A 22,888-nucleotide genomic window follows, 5' to 3' on the forward strand; every position below is an offset into this window, starting at 1 on the left:
GCGATGAAAGAAGCTTTGCATGGCATCAAGTTCAATGACAATGAAAAGGTAAAGAAAAAGCTACAAAACTGGGTTCAGGATCAAGGTAATAAATTCTTCATTGAGGGATAAGAAGACTCTTAAAAAGATGGGAATGCAAAGAAATTGGTGAGATTACATGGAAAAGTAGACAAAAAAAAATTGTATTTATTTAATAAACCAGTTTTGCTATACAGCTGTCTGTTTGAATATTGAATGACCCTTGTAAATTACAACATAATATATGCACTAAGAGAGTACTGTAATTTAACTTTTACAGTGATAGATATGTTAAACTGTGTAGATTCAGCAGTACAGACAGATCTGGATAATTGTTGAGTGGACATTTACTTAACTACTTTTGTTTATCAAAGATTTAAATACATTTGATTAAAAAAGCATTTTATTTTTTTATTTGCTGTGGTTACTCTTTTTCTGTGAACCAGAATTGTTTGTTAACAACTTGGTTAAAGTTTGATCAGGGTTTGTGTTTGTTTACAAATGCAGCTTTAACATGAAAAATAATTTTTTTTTAACATAATCTCAGAATATTGATTAATAATATTTGGAAACAATTTATATTACTTATCAGTTCTTCAATTGGTGTATTCAAAGTGAATTTGCATGTAATATTAGTCTTATCACAAAGGGTAACAAAGAAGCTAATTGATTGTGAAGAATAAATAATTAACTTATTAAAAATATTAATAATTTGCAGTTTGGCCCATGCCCTTTCGTCTTGTGTCTTAGGAATTTATATGGAAACTTCTGACCCCTGGGCAAGATTGCAAACTGCATCTTCTTCTTTTTACCTCCTACAAGTATTGTTTGTTATTAATTGCTTCTTGAATAAAACTAATGTAGTAGAACTGGTTGTAATGAAATTGTTAGAAACATTTGTTGTAAGCTTATTTTTAGTGAAATAATTACATTTTATAAAAAAATTATATTCAAATTATGACATTTTTCATCATTTGTACATAAAACTATTAAGGTAATTTAACAATGAAGATAATGGCAAGTTGCCCAGAGGTTTGTAAATCTTCAGTGACCCTACTGATCAGCTATTATTTATTTATTCTCAAAGCAACAATAGGATTTCACCCAATTACAGTCATTTTATGATAGAAAAATTTTGTTACCTATGAAAAATACCAAGCTAGACTGCAATTCAAACCCAGAACCTTCCAGATAAAGGTGACATGCTACCACTCTAATATGGGGATTGGTTGTGTATGTATTTTGGGTTAATGCAGGAGCTGTGTTCAGATCTAACTGAAAATACTAACTGCACAGTTTTATATTTTTAATATTTAAAAAAAAAATAAATACATTATTTGTAATACAGTGGATATGGTTCATTTTGTTTGATATATCTCTCTCTTGGCACTGATCACTAACATTTTTCTCCTTTTATACATATTGTACAGATCTTGTATAAAAATTGCAGCGCTTTTAAGTTCAATTTGTTTTTGAATAATCAGCTACTACAAAATAGTTATTAATCAGAAGTATTTACAAAAATATTGTACCTAAGCAGGCAGTAAAGATGCTAGAGCAGAATGTAATTTAAAATAAATTTCTTTTACTTTCAGCTTCTATTCCTGAGAATGAATAATAATCAGATTAAAAATGTGTACTTAATATAGTAATACAATCTGGCATAATAATTTAATTTAATTTAATGTAGCATTCAGGTAGTTAGGCTAATTTGTTTATTTGTTAGGTTATACGGGAAGTGGATATGATTGTGCTGATATCAATGAATGCCTTTTAAGTAATGGAGGTTGCAGCATGACACCATTTGTGCAATGCTTCAATACACCTGTAAGTATATTTTATTATTATTATACAGTTTTAAATTCATATATAATACATAAACTGAGAAATAGATACTCAAAAGTACACATTAAAGTCTGAAAGTCACATTTACTACTACGTTTACAAATCTGCAGGTGAAGTGGGTACATCCCTGTATTATGAGATAGGTATTATTCACCTCACTATCTACCACAGGTATTTGCCTGTGTAGTCCAAAATACTTCTTTTCTGATAGCCCTAGTTGAGGTCAACTATCTCAGAAATAGTTTGTTATATTTTAATAATTAGAAGCATCTTGATTATAGTCAATTTATTTAAAATTTTTAGGGCCTTCCTTTTTTTCATGAATTTTAATAGGTGAGTTATTTTGATTATTTGTTGACTGTTGAGTTCAGTTTGGTAATTTGTTTAATTCTAAGATGTATTAATTCTAATTGAAATATTCACTTAATAGATGTGAAGTTCTTCTGTTAGGGGTCATTTTATCCTTATAACTGTTTTATTATTTATCTAAAAATAATATCCATGTTTATTTCTTTTTGTATTTTCTGCATTGATAATATTATAAATTAAATTTTAAAAATACAAGTTGACTGTGTTTTAGTTATAATAGGTCTAACATTTTTAAGTCCTTTATTCAATTTGTATATAAGAAAGTGATTATCTGGCTATTTCTAATTTGTGTAGATTGTATTATTTATCCAAAGAATAAAATAATAGTCCAGAAAATGTAGAATTAGGCTTAGCAAGAGTCAAAATGAGTGCAAATTCATAAACATACTTATACATGTAACCATTTATTCTGAATAAAAGGGTTTCCTCTTCCCTTAGGTACCCTTGTATTTTCTAACATCTTGTTAGAATTATTATTTTTTTTCAATAGAAATCCTTTGATTGATATATTAAGGTAATATTATTTTCCTACTTTTTTATCTTTTTTTTGAGTTATCTATAAACTGTACTGCCTCAGCAGTTTGACAAGAAAAATTTAATTACTATATTTTGGGTATATCTACTATATCTTCATTTAATCCAATGTTTTTCTTTTTTTGGTTTAATTTTTACTGTTAACTTTTATGTGATAGTAAAGATATTAATAATCTATAAATATAGAATATTACATTTTGTACAGTTTTTTCATACAGAATTCAAAGAAACACTTATTAAAAATGGTTTGGTTTCAATCAAAAACAAAATTTCCCTAATAATTTATTGAGGTATATTTTATAAAGTAAAACACACTGAATAAAACAGCAAATAGTCTTATACACAATTGTAAAGCACACTTATAGTGTGTTATTACAGTTTCAAGTTACCTTTTTTTCAAACATATATTGTATAAAAAAAAGTTCATTTTTTAAAATTTGTAGATATTATGTTTCTTATAGTTAAAGAAAATAAGTTATTGTCACTGAGGCATTTGTATTTAGTTATATTACATAAATATGTACAGTACTTTAAGATTTATAAAGAAAAAGGGACATTTGGGACAGAATAAGTGCAGTTATTGCAAAATAAACTTAAACATATATATATAATAGTTTGCAAGTTAATCTGAACACAGAGAATTTTTTGTTTACTTCTATGTTGTGACTATACTGCTTGACCACATCCATTCTGTAAGTTATCTTTGTAATGTGAGGTTATTGTTATTTGGTTAATTAGCAATTTCCATGTTATAGAGAATGTATTTTATTACAAAATCATATACGTTCATATTTTTATTCTCCAAGTCTTTAATATGAGGGTGGGTTTGAAAAGTTTTGGGTCTGGTTATGAAAACAATATTCTTCTGATTACATTTGATTTATTTTTTGACATAATCACCATTAAGCTCAAACACTTGGCCTAGCATTCCACAAGAGCGTTTATGCCAGTTTGGTATGCAGAATTATCCAACTCCTTAAAATAACCGTCCAAAATGGCAATTACTTCGTTATTGGTTGAAAATCACTTTCCTCCAAGGCATTATATTAGATTTTTTAGGTTATTGTCACTGGGAGCCAGATCAGGTGAATATGGAGGGTGTTGGAGCAATTTGAATTGTACTTGATTTTTGCCATATTAATGACTGAAATGTGTCAGCATTGTCTTGATGGAAAAGTATTTTTTTCTTGTCAAATGTTTTCATTTTTCCTTAATTTCATCACTGAGATGCTGCAATAGGGTTGCATATTCGCCATTTATTGTTTCACCATTTTTAAGACAATCAATGAAAATTACTTCATGTGAATTCCGAAAACAAGTGCCAAAACTTTTTTAAAGGATAAAGTTGTTTTTGCTTTTTTTTGTAGTAGGTTGACTTTTTCAACCCATTGTTTTGACTGCTATTTTGTCTCATCAAGAGTGAAGAGATGAACTCAAATCTCATCTATCACAAATCGATGTAAAAATTTCTTGGATTGTGATAAAAAGAGCTCGAGACAATTGCTTGAAATGTTTTTTCGGCATTGTTTTTGGTCGGGTGTGAGCAAATGTGGCACAGGTTGTTCATGCCCAAATGTTCTTGCAAAATATTGCGCACACATTCTGTTGACATGCCTACAGACTTTAATAACTTGTTCACTGTCACTCGTCAATCCGCCAAAACGATTTTATCCACTTATTTATTCATTAATTACTAATTATTATTACTTATTAATTACATTATTCATTAATTATTATGATTTATGCACTTTTTCTATCATTTTTGGTGCAGTTACTTCAGAAGGACATCCAGTGTGTGGTCCATCACTAGAGCATTTTCAATCCCATTTTAAACTCTGTGACCCAGCATTTAATTGTTGTACTTGATAGAGAAAACGTCTCCCAATATCTTCTTTAATTTCCTTTACACTTAAGCCTTTCAGAAATTAATTGGGAATTAGCAGCAGGTGGAACAGATTTACATGTGACAACTGTTAGACGCCAACTTCTTGGAGCTGGACTGAAGCTTGTCGGCCAGCTTTTAACATCAGTAATGTGTAAAAAAGGGTCTTATGTTAATGCTATTTGGATCAAAGAAGACTGAAAAAATGTTATGTTTTCCAACAAGTCACATTTTTATGTTTAGGGACAAAGGCGCTTCCATGCATTAAGATAGTATCAGATGAAAATTCATCACCAGCTCAAACATCCTTATATCTTAGTAATTGTTATGGAAACTTCTGGCCCCTAGGTAAAATTGTAAACTGCATCTCTTACTACCTCCTACAAGTAATGCTATTAATTACGTCTTGAACAAAACAGATGTAGTGAGATTGAATGTAATGAAGTTTTTTAAATTTTAAATTTATTCTTTTTTCAAAGTATATAAAAAAAATGCTGTTACTTTTCAGGGATCTAGAATCTGTGGACCATGTCCCCCAGGATTTGAAGGTGATGGCACCAAATGTACCTATAGTGGGGGTTTATGTAATACAAATAATGGTGGTTGTAATCCATTAGCAAGATGCGTGCAAAGTTCAGGTACAAATTATTTAACTTTAATTAATTTTCAGTGAAACTTGTTGAAGGATAAATTAGTCAAAAAATGTCAAAGTAATGTTGTTAGTGTCATCTTTGTTGGCAATCTTATTTTTGATATTGCTTTTTTTTTTTTTGTCTTCAGTCATTTGACTTTGGTTTGTTATAATGTTTTACACCTTTTCACTTTGTTTTTAACATTATAAACAAAAAAATACTTTACACATGATACTTTTAGGAAGTTTAGACATTTTTTAATAGTTTCTGCATTTATGAAAATAAATATAGGGTATACACTTGTAATTTGTTTGTTATATGTGAGGTTTCTGTTCACAAGAAAAATTAAATTATGAATTCTTTGGTTACGAAAGACAACATAAAAATAAACATAATTGTTAAATATGTTATGTTCGAAATAGAACATAATTGATGCACAGGGTTCTTCAGAATTGTCAGTGTCTGAAATAAATATTTGCAAATAAATGAATGTCAGCATTACCCAATTTAATCATTTTTTGTTATTGTTTTATTTTTATTAATTTTTGTGATCACTATCTTGCTGCATAATTTAAAACAATTGGGCCAAAGCGTGTTGATAGTTCAGAAATAAAAGAATGGTTGAATAATAATTTGGATGATAATAAATTTTCTTGTGAATATGATAGTAAAAATGAATAAAATAAATTATAATTATTCCATGACAATAATGAAAATGACACAAACAATATAGATGTCATTGAGTAAATAAGGATGGTGCATAGAGAGTTCTCCAAACATTAGTTTTTAGATTCATTTTTTTGTTTTCTTGTTTTATTAAGAAGTAAATTGAGTAAACTTACATATAAATTTAACTGAATAACTTCTGTGTAGGTAATTCTTGCACAGTATATATTAATATTTACATATAGGTTATTATATAAAAACATAAAATAATAAATAAATGTAATGGTAGAGGAACTGACTTTACAAAAACTGAAAAAGTTGCAATAACCTCTGCAGTATGGGTTATTGACAAAGTCAATTTATGATTCAAATGTATGTATGTAGCTATATAATATATGTTATACGTGAATGACAGTTATGTTGTGTTACAGCTATGGTTACGTGTATTTGTCCTGATGGTTATGTCGGTAGTGGAATTGGTCCAAACGGTTGTGTCCAATCAGGTACTGGAGTTGTAGCAAACAGTGGTAACCCATGTGCTACTAAGCCTTGTCAAAATGGTGGAATCTGTATTAATGAGTATGGAAGTGCTGTACACCGATGCATTTGTCCCCTTCAATTTCATGGTAAGTTTACAAAGTGTTTTTATATTATCTGCATGGATTATTTTATGCCATAATATCAGTTAATATTGGTATTTATAATTTTGCAGGTGTAAATTGCGAACTTGTTTATGACCCATGCGTACCAAATCCGTGTCAAAATAATGGTAACTGTACCAAATTACCAGGACTTGCTGCACATCAGACTTATATGTATCCTGCTCCACAATTTAAGTGTACATGTTTGTATGGTTACACCGGTATTTATTGTGATTCGACTATTAGAGGTACTTTATTATTAACATTTTTGTATGTAGATTATAATATCATTTGTTCAATAATGGGAGTTTTTCCCCCTAAATATGACTTATTATCTCACTTGATATTGTTTATAAAATATTGTACTTTTTGCAGTAGATCTTAAGAAACAACAGAAGATTTTCTAACATGTTTACTGTTACATTGTTGCTAGTGTATCTATCTCGTTGTTTAAATGTTTATTTAACATGACCTGATTAAATATACTTTTTTCTTAATGTACAATAATTTTTATTATGTATACTGTCTTTTTGTTAAATGTATAGTAAAATGTATATATGCATTTTTCTTGAGAAAGAAAATTGTGATTGAGAAAATACATGCCATTCTGAGATGGTTGACTCATGGTGAATAAAATTTTGCCTATGTTTATTGTGTGATAATTGTGCTGTATCTGTTATTTTGCCCAATGGTTAAATTTTTTCTGTATGTACAATGAAATATGTAAGACATATGAAGTTTGTGTAACTTTAGGCCTGTATCATGATGCTTTGTTTTTCTTCAGTCATAAAAAAGGTACAACTCATAAGTTCCCTGAACTAAATGATTTGTAATTCTTGCATATAAGTGAAAATCTTGAAAACAAAAAAAATTATTTTAATAAAAAACATATGTTTATATTATTTTAAAAAATATCTTTAATGCACAAATACTAATTTTCATTAAATTTTATTTTTATTTGAATTCATACTATTTTTTATCTGTGATTCTTTTAATATTCTATAAACAAAGAACTATATCAAATAATTTACATTTCCTGAAAATAATAATAAGTCATTGCAATGAATTGGTCTATCAAAAAATGAAGTTAACCATACTCTGTCAGATAGTTCAGAAAGTGCAGTTGTCACAGAATAATAACAATAATTGTTATGAAAAATCAGTATTTACTTGATATAAAACTTAAAAAAGGAACTATCGGCAATTAAGAAATGCTATAAACAGGAAGTGCAAACTGGCGAAAGAAGAGTGGATTAAAGAAAAGTGTTCAGAAGTGGAAAGAGAAATGAACATTGGTAAAATAGACGGAGCATACAGGAAAGTTAAGGAAAATTTTGGGGTACATAAATTAAAATCTAATAATGTGTTAAACAAAGATGGTACACCAATATATAATACGAAAGGTAAAGTTGATAGATGGGTGGAATATATTGAAGAGTTATACGGAGGAAATGAATTAGAAAATGGTGTTATAGAGGAAGAAGAGGAAGTTGAGGAGGATAAAATGGGAGAAACAATACTGAAATCTGAATTTAAGAGAGCATTAAAAGATTTAAATGGCAGAAAGGCTCTTGGAATAGACAGAATACCTGTAGAATTACTGCGCAGTGCAGGTGAGGAAGCGATTGATAGATTATACAAACTGGTGTGTAATATTTATGAAAAAGGGGAATTTCCGTCAGACTTCAAAAAAAGTGTTATAGTAATGATACCAAAGTAAGCAGGGGCAGATAAATGTGAAGAATATAGAACAATTAGTTTAACTAGTCATGCATCAAAAATCTTAACTAGAATTCTATACAGAAGAATTGAGAGGAGAGTGGAGAAAGTGTTAGGAGAAGATCAATTTGGTTTCAGGAAAAGTATAGGGACAAGGGAAGCAATTTTAGGCCTCGGATTAATAGTAGAAGGAAGATTAAAGAAAAACAGACCAACATACTTGGCGTTTATAGACCTAGAAAAGGCATTCGATAACATAGACTGGAATAAAATTTTCAGCATTTTAAAAAAATTAGGGTTCAAATGCAGAGATAGAAGAACAATTGCTAACATGTACAGGAACCAAACAGCAACAGTAACAATTGAAGAACATAAGAAAGAAGCCGTAATAAGAAAGGGAGTCCGACAAGGATGTTCCCTGTCTCCGTTACTTTTTAATCTTTACATGGAACTAGCAGTTAATGATGTTAAAGAACAATTTAGATTCGGAGTAACAGTACAAGGTGAAAAGATAAAGATGCTACGATTTGCTGATGATATAGTAATTCTAGCCGAGAGTAAAAAGGATTCAGTAGAAACAATGAACGGCACAGATGAAGTCCTACGCAAGAACTATCGCATGAAAATAAACAAGAACAAAACAAAAGTAATGAAATGTAGTAGAAAGAAGAGGTATAGTAGTATGAAGAGGTATTGCAGCAAATAGATGAAGGAAGAAGCATTTGAAAAAATATAGTTAAAAAAAAGAGACAGACTTATAGGCCACATACTAAGGCATCCTGGAATAGTCGCTTTAATATTGGAAGGACAGGTAGAAGGGAAAAATTGTGTAGGCAGGCCACGTTTGGAATATGTAAAACAAATTTTTGGGGATGTAGGATGTATACTGAAATGAAACAATTAGCACTAGATAGGGAATCTTGGAGAGCTGCATCAAACCAGTCAAATGACTGAAGACAAAAAAAAAGACAAAAAAAAAAATAAAACTTAAAAATATTTCTTTTGAAAAACTCATTTAACCTAGCAAACTAAACATGAAAAATAAGAAGTTATATTGTGGAAAATATTGTTATGAGTACAACAAGGCTCCCTTATTTTTAATCATCCTAGGTCTGATTTTAAAGCCTATATTAATTGTATTTTCCTACTGAGTAGAGGTTATATAAATAATGCATAATTCCACAACCGAAAGAGGTATATTAATTTTATCTTACCTGCTTCATGTCCTTTTTATGATTGTGATGCATGTAACATGTCTGAGGTACAAGAAGCTTACTCTGAGAGAAATGAAACTCACTGTAAAGCCAATCTGTTTGGTGGAATGAAGGTATCACTTGAAGAGCTGAATATTTCAATTATACTTTGTTTTGCTTGGTGTGCTTATGTGCATTAATATATTTGACCACTTTACTTCCCATTTTTCAGTGAGCCTGTAATGGTGTGCTTGTATTCTTCAGAATGGTATTTGTTTTTTGGGAAGCTGGGTCATAACAAATTACCTAAACCATTATGATTATTTATTATTCTGATTACAGCTGCATTACAAATGATTAGTATATCTTCTTTTATGTGATGAATGAGATGAATTTTTTGTTACAGCACTTATATATAAAGTTATAAAAAAATAAATAATAATCATGTTAATTAGATAATAGAAATTACCTTGAAATTAGAACAGAAATTAATTAGATTAGATTATTGTATAGCAATAAGTAACAGAATATGTAAGGTTTAATAATATTTTACTTTTTTACTGTATTTATTTCTGTATTAAAATATTCTGAAATTATAAAAAAACGAAGAAAAATGCGTGTATGAATTCAAATAAATAAAAAAACATCATATTAAATTAAAAAATTATAATTAACTCTAGGATAATTTCTAAAATTATGAAGATAAACACTCAGATCTAAGAGAAATATCTTTCTTCATTAAAATTTAAAAAAAATAAATCTTCTCATAAAAACCACAAACGGACTGCAATATTGTAATGATAATTGGTTGTACTTTATCACAACTATTGAAGTATTTACAAATTGCTGTACTCTGGCATGGTTTCTGGAATGAAAAATACCAAAGACAAAAAATTTGTAATAAATACTAATGATCTTCCTCACCCACAGATTCATGGGTATAATAGTTAAGGTATTAACCATTTTTATGTGTCAACTTGCCTGTTACTCATATGATGCTGTTGCTTAGGTCCAAAAATATTTATTGCATTCTATTAAAAAACAAAAAACTGTAAACAGAATGGAAATTATTACCTCTTTTTTGTATACAGAACAAAATGTTTATTACACATTAAGCATTTTGCTTGTTTCTGATTATATGATGAAAAAGTAAAACATAAAGAAAAATTTTTTTCAAGATTTTTCTAAAATTTTATAAAGCTCTTCTTTTTTCAATTTATATAGATTCTGCATTTCTCTCTTGTACTTTTAACAGAGTACTTTTTGTATACTTTTCTTACTTTTCGTACTTTGTAACATTTTCTTGCACACTAACTCCAAGTTATGGTTTACCATTGATACAATTATATAAAGATCTTTGGTTACACCTTTAGGAAATTATGTTTTTTTACACTGTATATTATACTATGACGAATTAGAGATACAACGTTATCTACTTGGTATATTATATTAGCCATTATGGTTATTGTACAGTTTCTGGAGAGTTGAATCACTGGACAGTCCCTCTAAATCCTTACTTCCTATAAAATTAGATAAATCAGCATCCTCAGCGTGGAGATTTGACCTCCATCTGTTAAACCTAAAATGCATAAGAAGGGATCAAGAAAAGGGAAAGAGCTGGGTAATGAGAAAGGATGATTTAGTTTAAGAAGAACTGCTGTAGGAAACAATATCATGTGAAGAATAACTGAAGAGTTCTTCTTCGTAGCGTATAATCTTGTGAAAGAGGAGTCAGTTTTACCTAGGATGGATTTCTGTTGGCCGTTTTAAAAATATGCTGCAGCAAAAATTAGTTTTTTTATAGAAGTTGAAGACCAATCTAAAAATATGTTGAGGTTTCTGAAAAAGAAATACTTTCTTCCATTCATAAAACTGTGTGGATTTTTAAAAAATTTCAATCTGTCATAAAAAATATTCAAAATTTATTTTACCTAATTTCAAAGCATAAACAGAGGACAGTTCTTATTTATTGTGTGTGAAGAACATAAGTGTTTATTTTGTAACACCATCTGCAATAGTCTTTTGAAATTTTTTGCTAAATTAACATTCTGGATAATTTTTAATGAAGTATTTATTTTTAATTCTATTAATATAAACCAGTAATTTCAGAGGATCCCACATCATGACTGAAGATGCGGGATTCTGCAAAAGTACTTTCATTGTTAAATTAAGGTAAGATATGTCCTACCTCAATATTCTGTACTAGGTGGTTTATATTAATAGAATTAAAGATATAATTTAACCATACAGAGCAATAATATGATTCTTAAAAAAATTTATTTTAGTAACATATTTAAGAAGTATTAATTATATGATATTGTTCTGGAAGATTTCAAGATATCTAGAATTATTTATTGATATGTACTGTAATAAAAAGGAAATATTCTTTTTGATTAATGATATCTAGTATTTTAAACAAAAAATACTTTTAATTACCTTAAAACATACATAAAGATACTTATATATATATATATAAAGGCTTTAAATTGTAAAGTGAATTAAACCATTCTGATTTCTCTAAGTTAGCATTAAATAAATTCTTAGTAAAGAGCAATTTAGGAGACAGCTTTAGTATAATTTTTAGCCATGAGATAATAAATTTCTGTCAGGAGAACTTTTGCAGCTCAATTAAAATGGCAACAGAAGAAAACAAATTTAAAAAGAATTATGATTGCAATGTTAATACAATGCAATACATAATAATTTACATCCTCCCTTCTAAACACTTTCATAATCAAAGTTATTTTTTTATTGCCAACATATAATTCTCCTGATCATTTATTATAAGGATTGTTATAAAAGTAACAAACTGGATAATTTATTTCTACTTGCTTTCACTTTAATGAATTTTTTTCTATAAATAAGTACTGTTTTTTTAGAGTGTGGTGGTAAACAAACTGGTGTGAGTGGTTTAATTAAATTTAATCATCATTCTTCTGGTAGCACATCACATTTGTTAAGAAGTGTAACTTGTCAATGGGAGATCAAAGTCAATGAAACAGAGATCATTGTTATTAACTTTAAATCATTTAATATTGCACCATCATCAGGTTGTCAAATTGACTATCTAAAGGTAATTAAATTTATAATTCAGCATAATTTATTATTTTGTTTTATATATATATATTCATTCAGGACTGGATTTAAACTCAAAGCATATCTTGTTCAAAATCATTGTTCACTTGAAAATGTGTATGAAAACCTGGAGTTTTCTTTTAGGTATTTGAGAAAAATTCAGTAAATTTATTTATTAATTTTTTTGAAGAACCTCAACTGAAAAAGTGCAACTAATGACTATTTTAATACTTTTTCTTGTTTTACTTTGTAATTTTAGATAGTAATGTAGTCAGTAATCTTCCTAGTGATGATAGATAATTTTTTCCCTAATAACATGTTACTTAAAAAGTAAAACCAAAGCTGTGACACATTAAGCTAAGTTTACATAATGATGTTGTGATGATGGTAGTTACAATTTAAAAATATAAAACTGAATTATACATTATTTTTCATATTGTTTAGTAGAAAGTTACCATTTTATAATTTGTAACTACAGGTAAACTAACAGTTCACCATCTTGTATGGCTACATTAATTTTTTTTTGTTGACACCATTCAGCAGGTTTTTTTTTTTGATATTGTTCACATTTTAGTTATGTAATGTTTTATTAAAAATTAAATAATTACAGTGGTAGATTGGATTACTTCAAAAATAATGGTTTAGATTCAAAATCTGGCATCCTACTAACTAGACACTCATGTGATACACTCAAGCTTCTATAATCTAAATGTTTCAATAGAAAAAATTTTTAATGTTTTTCAGTTTCTTTGATTGATGTTGTTTTGACTAACAATATTCAAAACCATACATTGATAAATGAACATTTTTCATTATAAGTTCTACTATACTTCAGCACATAACATATAATATAACCAATGAAAATTTGACAATATATATTAATAATAAAATTTTAGTATAATTTGTAAATTTTTGTTTTAGCATATTTTGACTTTAGCCATTCCTCAGTGTGAATGTTGCATATTAAAAAAAATAATTTTTTAATGATTAACTCATTGCAAAAACTCAAAGCATGGGAATATGGATAGAAATTTTATAGTGCACGAGAAGTACCATGATTGATCAGGATTCAAACCATGAAACTTTCTGGATGAAAGAAGACTTATTACCTCTTTTTTGATGGAGTGGTTTTTTACATTTATTTGTGTAAAGAAATTTTTTAACAGTTCATTATCAAAAAAGTTACTAATTAGGTTTAAATGCCATAAGTATTGCTTAAATCAGCCGTAAATTAACTTTAAAGCATTTAAAAAATAGCATAATTATGCTGTTTAATTTAATTTAAGAAAGTAAAACTGCCACTTAGAGGGTTAATATTATTAAAGATAGAATTAGAAAATAAATTGGAATCCATTTTATTATTTTAGAGTCCCCTAATAGTTTTGTAAAAGTTCATAACTATAAGTTATATTAAACTGAATACTCATTTAAATATAAATTAACATTAACAAGTAACAAAAAAATTATGTTAAGTCAAAAGTATAATAACTAGATCTTGAATAACCATAAAAATATAAAAATTGACAAAAAACAGTAGACATTTTTTGTTCTCTTGTTTTGTCTTCTTGAAATATTTTCTATATTTTGTATATAATTAAAAACATTTTTTTTAAATTTATGAATTTTATTGTGGTTAAAAACAGATGTTTAAGATTATAGTAAAGAAAAATGGCTAATATATTCTGTAATTAACTGATTTATTTTCTCTTAATTTGGTAAAAATCCTCAAGATTGGGGTCAAAAGGACAGAAAAAGTACTCCAGGTTCTAATGTTTAATGACTGTGTCGTTTTGTTTTTCTAATGAAACAAAAGTATGCAGCTGTATGAACATAAGAATTTACAGTTTGTACGATGAAAATAAAAGCTTGCTTGCACAAGGTAGACAGTCTCTGTGCAGGGATTACTATACTCTTATTATTCTTTTTCTCGTAACATAAGGCTCAATCAGAAATCGAGTATTCTGCAATTCATTGTGTTTAACTATTTTCATAAATAGTAAAAATTCTTTTCACAATTAAAATTTGTTATTATCATCTTGTTTAATTTCATACAATAATTTCATTAAAAATATTTAGTTAATTATAAACATTTCTTACACTATGCAGTACAAAAATGAATAGTTTACACTTGTATTGATTGATTATTATTACACTTCCTCTATCAGGTGAGAATAAAAGTTATTATTAAATATTTAATTTGAGTTATGTTTATATGGACTTGTTATAATGGGTATTAGTATTGTTGATAATGTTTATAGCAATAAACATCATCGTTAAATAATAGGCCTATACCCTACAAATTATAATAGTTTATTAATAGCTTAGTCATTTTGTACGTATTCATAGAATAGCTAAATAATTTTTTTTTCGAGTTGTTGACTAATTTTTAATACTAATGTTTACTTTTCATTTTCAATAAACTTGATTTAGCTCAATTCTTGGTATGTCCCAGTACAAATGGTATAGTTGTTTACTTCTGTAATGTGTGGCGTGTAAGTTAATGTTTTGTGTGTATTACTGAATTCATATGTTTTTTGCGTTTTTTATTAGTGAATTTCTTTTTGGAATGGCAGATTTTATATACATGCTTTAGATAAAAAGCTCTGTAGTCAAGCTTGTTAATAAAGTATATGATTTTGTGAAGAAAGAAGGTATAAAGTTAGGAAAATTAGAAGATGGCAACATTTAATACGCATTCAAAAATTTTAAGAAAGAACGGCCGCAGGCTGTGGGATTTCAAGATCACAAGTTCAGAAACACTGAAAAGAAAAGCATGATTTTCTTAAATCTAAATTGCAGTTGTGCTCATTCAACACACCATAAAAGTATACATAACATTCAGAACTAGTTGCTGGGTTAGACAGTTTTGATCAAGGTGTTGTAAGAAGAACAGTTAACGAGTTTCATGCAAAACATAACAAACTGTCTAATTTAAATATATTACATGAAGAACTTCAAAAGAATATTCAATTTAAAGGTTGCAGAACTACACTAGCAGCCATCCTAAAAGAGGTAGGATTTAATTGGTGTAAAACTGTTAATAACTGGAAACATCAGGTGGAGGAGGATAGACTATTTAAGAAAAATGACCGATTTCAGAAAATTCTTCTATTGTTTATTTGGATGATTATACATTTTTATGCCCCATTTGACAAAATTGTGGTCGGATGACTGTGGTGCAGGAGTAAAGCATCAATTAATAAAGGTTAAGATCGGTTAATCTTAATCCATGCTGGAGGAGATTCATTCTTAATGCAATGTTAACTTGGAAAATAAGTTCAACAGCATCAACTACAATTAGTTGAAGTGGGCATCTGAAAAATTAATTCCTCAAGTTAACAGTCAATAGCATAACAGTCAATGGCTGTTATTGATATTGTACCATATCACAATTTACTTCTAGAAAAGCCTCTGAATTTGAATGATAGGAAAAGTGGCATGGTTAATCGGTTAGAAAAGAACAATATTACATTTAATTAGGCAGTGTTAAAACCACAATTATATGACAATTAAGTTATATAGAAATTCAAAAATAAAGTAGTATTTTTTATGAACTATTAAAAAACCACAGGCATCATGTTCTGTGACTTCCACCTTATCATCCTGATTTAAATCTGATCGAGATGTTATGGTCAGCTGTGAAAAGATATGTTGGTGATAGTAGTAACACAACATTTTTAATAGATATTAAAAAATTAGCTGAGGAAAAAATTAATGAAATGGATGAGGATGACTGGAAACATTTTGCAGACATGTAAAAAACAACTGAAACTTAGTATAAGAAGATGGAAGCGCTAATCGATGAAATGACAGATATTTATCAATTATCAAACATCTAAACAGTGATAATGAAAGTGACTGTTCAAATGAAGACAGAGAAGATGGTGAACTTACACAGGAACTGGTCATATAACGTAAATTTCAAGTAAGTGTTAATAATAATAATCAAAAAACTTAATAAAAATAATAATAATAATTCAAATAATAATATAAAAATTCTAAATACTGTAAAAAAAGAATTGTGGAATAATAATTGCACATCCAATTTAGAGTAATTATGGATACAATAATATATAATATATAATTATGGATACTGCATTCAGTGTTGAACTTCAGTGATCTTTGGAGAAAATATATTAAGTGGGCATTTTAAACTTTCAGTTGATATTATTTATATAATTGTTTAATATTTTATTTTTATTGTTGTGATTTGTTTTAAGATTGAAGATGGTAAACCTCCAAATGGAAATAAACTTGGTGATTACTGTGGTGTACTTCACCCTTCAAATATAACTTCTGTTTTTAATACTGTTATTATAACATATCATTCTGATGATGTACTTAGTCATGATAGTTTTGAATTAGAGTGGTCTGCTGCTACACCAGGTAAATAATGGATGTATTGTTCATTGATTTATTTATGTAAGTTATTAATTTGAAACATAAAATAAATTAATTTAAGTATGCCACTGTTTGAACTGTGTGTAACACAGTGTTTAGTCTCTGGCGTGTGACAATGAATCCGTCTTTCATCTACTGTTATGAAAAAAGAAGAAATCGGCAGAATCGCATTTAAATAAGTCTTAAGTACCCTTGAGAAGTGTTCGGAGAAATGCGTTTCTGATCGACTGCTTACAAATCTGGAACTCTTTGAGTGGAAAGTTTTTTCATATCAAAAACATCATGTAAAATTTAGTAAACACGGTCTGTCAAGGTGTTTGCATTGTCAGCAAACTTGCACACTTTCAGTCGATGATCTTTTATTAAGATATTGTGGATTTTGTTATGATTTTGATGGTTATTGAGGTTTTTGATCATCCATGAGATAGCCAACTTTTTTAAGAGTAATTTATAAAACTGTTTTCAGAACATTGAAAAAAAATGTGCAGCTGCTGAGGAATCAACTTTGAAGGAAATATATAATTTTTTAATTTTCACAAGTTTTTGTAAGATGAACAAATTCTGAAAAATGTTTTGAAGCTCATCTTTATGTTATTAATGTCTGTTAACATTATATATTATTAATTGCTTACTTTATTCTCTATATTTTACAGATTGTGGAGGACATTTCGATGTGACAGCTCATGGAACACTTAGCTCTCCAGGATCTCCTGGAAACTATCCTCCTTTGACAGATTGTATTTGGCATCTTGATGCTCCCTTTGAGAAAAGATTGCATCTTACTTTTTATTCACTGAATATTGAAGATAGTAAGGGCTGTTCTAATGACTTCTTGGAGGTCTGTGCTGCAGTTTAAATTTACTTACTTGATGTTAATACTGTAAACAGGAATAGCTTTTCAGCAGTTGTACATAGTAAAATTAAGAGATAGAATACTGATTCTCCATAATAATTGAATTATGGTTGGCTATATTAATTACAAATTATAGTAACATGACTATATGTGTATTTAATACAAAAACACTCTTTATAAAAAAAAAATTAAATGTAAGATTTTCTTATTAACTTTATTAAAGTAAAAAATTAATTTTACTTAATGAAGTATCAGTGTAATAATTTTTATAAAGGGATGTAAACAACTCAATAGTTGCATCATTATTATTGATTTGATAATCAATCTATATATATAAAAATGTTAAGTTCGTTTGTGTACGCTTCAAAAACTCAAAATGTTCAGCACCGATTGAGCTCAAATTTTAGCACGATATATAACCCGCATCAAAGATTGTTTTCATCTATTTTTAATAAATCTATCTATCTATTTTTAATTTGGAAATGTAAACAAAGGAAAACCAATCAGATCAATGCAAGATGGCTGCTGTCAAACATGAAAACAAAAAGAAAAGCCACCAAGAAGGATGACTTACAGTAAATAAATTAAAACACCCAACTTTCTTATAGCCCAGATAGACTTAAGACTATGCAAACAAAAAAAGTCGAAATAACCAAATACACAGAAAATAATATCCCTACATAATGACCAAAAAATCCTTTGTTAGGTTAAATATTCACTTTTGTATGAATTTACAGAAGGCATTTACAACGAAGCATTGATAAGTATTGAAGACAAGTGCTTAGCTAATGCAAATAAAGTTCTTAGTCAATTGGGAATGCCAGCACCCACTCGAGCTGCGATTGCTTCATTTGATGTGGATTTACGCCGTGAACAGAGTTACAACATTGGTGATCTTCAGTCATATGTCCAATCAAACATTCCCAAATTAACGCGTGAACAGAAACATTATGTGATCATTTGCATTTATGATCGCATAATGCAAATGATAAATGACGGAGTTGGGGGACCTTCTTCTTGGATGCGCCAGGAGGAACTGGGAAAACATTCCTCATTTTTTGATCGAACCGATCAAAAAATGACATAGCCTTAGCTCTTGCTTCGTCTGGAATAGCTGCGACATTGTTACCAGGTGGAAGGACTGCGCATTCAGCTCTGAAGTTGCCATTGAACATGCAAATCATCGAGACTCACACGTGCAATATTTCCAAAGCGTCCTGTATGGGAAAAGTATTACAAAAATGTAAACTCATTGTTTGGGATGAATGCACGATGGCACATAAAAAATCGCTTAAAGCTCTTGATCGATCGTAACGAGATTTGCGTGGAAACGTTCAACCATTCAGGAATGCTTTGATATTGCTCGCAGGAGATTTTAGGCAAATATTGCCTGTAATTTCTCGATCGACACCAGCAGATGAAATAAATGCTTGCCTGAAATATTCTACACTGTGGCGACAAGTACGTACATTGCAGTTGACTACGAATATGCTTGTCCAGTTGCAGAATGATCCATCAGCTGAGGTATTCTCACGACAGTTACTGGACATTGGAAACGGACAGCTGGCACTCACTTGATCTGACAGGGATGCCACCACACATATTAAAATTGAAAATAGGTGTGCCAATTATCCTGTTGCGGAATATTAATCAGCCAAAACTCTGCAACGGCACGCGACTTGCAGTTAAGAAATTTATGAATAAAGTAGTGGAAGCAACGATTTTAACGGGGCTTTTCAAAGGTGAAGATGTCCTCATTCCTCGAATACCCATGATCCCAACCGATACACCATTTCAATTTAAAAGAATGCAATTTCCAATTCGATTGGCATTTGCAATCACAATCAATAAAGCTCACGGTCAATCTTTAGAATTGTGTGGTTTAGATTTAGATGCGGATTGCTTCTCACATAGACAACTGTATGTGCGTGTTCCCGAATCAGCAAATCAGATAGCCTTTATATCTATGCAGACAGTGGAAAAACAAAAAATATTGTATATCCGCAAGTATTGCAAAATTAAACTTCTATGAAACGCATGCTTTGTTTTGTTTCTCATTTCTCATCCATGCAACCACAATGTGCCACAGTGAAGCGTGGCGGGTACAGCTAGTATTTTATAATTTTGGTATGAGCAGTCATATGGGAACAACAAAATATTCTTGAAAATATAAGTAACAGACTGGAATTAAGATAAGTGAACTCTAAAATAGTGAGAAATATAACTAGTCAAAGGAATATAAATTTAATCTCTTTGAGAAAACTCCTAACCAAAAGTCGTTACATTCTTTTGTAATATGGTTGTTTTTATGTGATACTACTTCAAATGGACATGATTGTGCTAACAGCATATCTCATGCCCAGATTTTCTTTTGCTTTATCTAAAGCAGATTATAAAATTGTTATTGTTATTTCAGTGAATTTTATTTTATTTCAAACCAGCCTACTAGGAACAACACAAATATCATTTCTTTTCTGTTTCTTTACTTCTTTTCTATACTTTCTTAATTTTTTTGAAATGCATCCATTTTTCTTTTGCTGTTCATTTTCTTCTGGTGCTCTTTTTCCCTTCATTCATAGCAAATTTTGCATTATAAATTATTTTTTTAAATGTCATTCTATTCAGAATAGTTCTCTTATTTTTTCCATAGATTTTGAAGTTCCTCTTTCATCCTATTTATATATCATATTTGGCTTTTTAGTTTACAAAGTTTTTTGAAAACTTATCTATTTAATCTTTCTGGATTCATTTGGATCACGTGGCTGAGGAATTTTAATCCTTTTCTAATTGGCAGATTGTAAATCTTTTGGGTCTTATAAATTTTATTTCTTATTATTCATTTTGGTTTTGTATCCTTCTTTTGTTTTACTGGGATCATAAATGAATCTTATTTATTGTAATCTATTTTACAAATTATTTTACTTTGTAATGAGCACTAATTAATAATTAAGAATCTTTATTTAGTTCTCTTGAATTCTGTTCTATTGACAGTATGAACTAAACCAATTCAAGTGTTTTTTTTATTTAAATAATTTTGGTATATTAAAAATTGTTTAAATATTTTGAAAATTTTTAATTGACTGGTATACTTTAACCTTTACTCATTTTGATGAGATCACTTGTTCCGACTGCATAAATACTTTTGCCTCTTTGCACTGGAGTTTTTGGAAGAATAATATACAATGCAACTATCAGTAATCAAAAGTGTTTCTTGGATTGAAATAAAACTAAATTTTTTTTTTATTTTAAATTTATTTTTACTTTGAAAACCTCAGACATTTTTATTTTCATATTCATTCAGTTATTCTACATTTCTGACCAGTAAAATTTTATTACTGTTCATCGTTGTTTTACTGGTTGTCTTTCTTTTTCATCATTGTGGTTGTTTATGCACGATGGAAACTATTCATTCTTATGTGATCTCTTTTTAAGATAAGAAACTTTTTTTAATCATATATTAGTTTGTTTACTGTTTCCCGTTTCACATTTGTTTATTCTTTCATCTTTGTTTCTTAATATGTTTTTATGTTAGTAAATATATAATTTATGTTAATTTTTTTTTAATGTATTTTTTCTTAATATGTTATGTCCATGATTTTACTTAGCATTTAAGTGCAGATAACTTAATGCAAAGGAGGAAAATAAAAAATGCTGAAATTGTGCAAAGATTTGGCATTCCTACAAATACATTGGTGATGTACAAAAAATAGAAAAAAAACAATTGGTTGTTATCTGGAATTTTATAATTTTTTTCAGGAATTTCCATTCAGTGAAATTTTATTCAATAGTAGTCTATTGTTAAATTTCCTTTTTTACAAAAGAATAAAATTTACTTTACTGAGTTAGATTTAAAGTTATTTTCTACTAAGCTTTATTCTTTTATATAAATAAAAAATAATACTAGATCATGGATACCGGTGTTCTTTGGTGGTTGGGTCTCAATTAACCACACATCTCAGGAATGGTCGAACTGAGAATGTACAAGACTACACTTAATTTACACTCATACATATCATCCTCATTCATCCTCTGAAGAATTATTTAAACGGTAGTTACCGGAGGCTAAACGCGAAAAAGAAAGCTTTATTCTTTTATTAGTAAAAATTTTACAATGGGGAAGAAATTTATTTAAAACTTTAAAACTCTTTCAACAATTTCATACATAAACTTAAATGTAGTTGACTTTATTGTTTGTAACATGACCAATAAACATGTTATTTTAATCCATATCAAGCGTATAGAAAACAAAGGTTGGCCAGAAATAAATTAGGGATGTAGTTATTTTAACAGAAATGAAAGAGCAAATCTGTTAATGAAATATGAAAATACATTATTTATAGAGAAAATGATATTATTTGCACTGAAATAATGTGGTTCATTAGTAAATTAAGGTGGATAATAAAAATGGTTACAATGGTCCAATGTTATCAATTCTGCCTGTTTAGTGCTGTTACATTCAATATGTTCATTCAATTGTTACATCCAATATCATTGGATCTGGAAATCAAAGGATTAAAATAAGAACATAATACTCTGAAAGAAAAATAGTAAAAATTTTTTTTTTTAAATTAAGTTTTATGAAAAATTATAACAAGCAGTTGGAAATTATTTATTTTGATAAGATAATACAAACAAGATATGTTATTTCTTTGGAAACAGTAATTACATCTCTTCTGCAGAAAAAAAGTAGTTTTAAAGATTTACATGATTTGAAAACTTCGGTAAGTTAATTTAATTTTGTGTCAGTTTTCTGATTCTTTGCTGATCTTGAAGTCATTGATGTTATGGTTAAGTGATATTTCAAAATAAGTTTAAATAATGGAAGATCAAAGCATCCAGGTATGTTATAGACTAAGTGATCTAGTTATTTGCAAAATAAATGCATTAAGTGATCATAAGGTAGTTTTTGGCTAGGAAAAAACTGATAATGAAGAAGAAGAAATTAAGAATAATGAAAAGGGATAAGTGCAGGGGAATTTGCCATTGAGGTTGATCGGGGTAATTTACCGTTTTTCCCAGTTCCCATAATTCTAGGTTATATGGGTATGTTACTCTGTAAT

At 28.7% G+C, this 22,888-nt stretch overlaps 1 protein-coding gene across 1 annotated transcript in view; it reads left to right on the forward strand.

Moving 5' to 3' along the window:
* Cubn (Cubilin) overlaps window positions 1–22,888 on the forward strand; it is a 134,887-nt gene that overhangs the window by 22,651 nt on the left and 89,348 nt on the right. Inside the window, exons 9-15 of the mRNA XM_075376127.1 lie at window positions 1,745–1,845; window positions 5,157–5,286; window positions 6,378–6,572; window positions 6,659–6,835; window positions 12,379–12,572; window positions 16,795–16,960; window positions 17,629–17,813. Of these exons, the coding sequence (XP_075232242.1) occupies window positions 1,745–1,845; window positions 5,157–5,286; window positions 6,378–6,572; window positions 6,659–6,835; window positions 12,379–12,572; window positions 16,795–16,960; window positions 17,629–17,813 (1,148 nt within the window). The remainder of the gene's footprint in view (window positions 1–1,744; window positions 1,846–5,156; window positions 5,287–6,377; window positions 6,573–6,658; window positions 6,836–12,378; window positions 12,573–16,794; window positions 16,961–17,628; window positions 17,814–22,888) is intronic.

The sequence above is a fragment of the Lycorma delicatula genome, chromosome 9, assembly GCF_047948215.1.
Source record: "Lycorma delicatula isolate Av1 chromosome 9, ASM4794821v1, whole genome shotgun sequence".
Classification (NCBI taxonomy): Eukaryota; Metazoa; Arthropoda; class Insecta; order Hemiptera; family Fulgoridae; genus Lycorma; species Lycorma delicatula.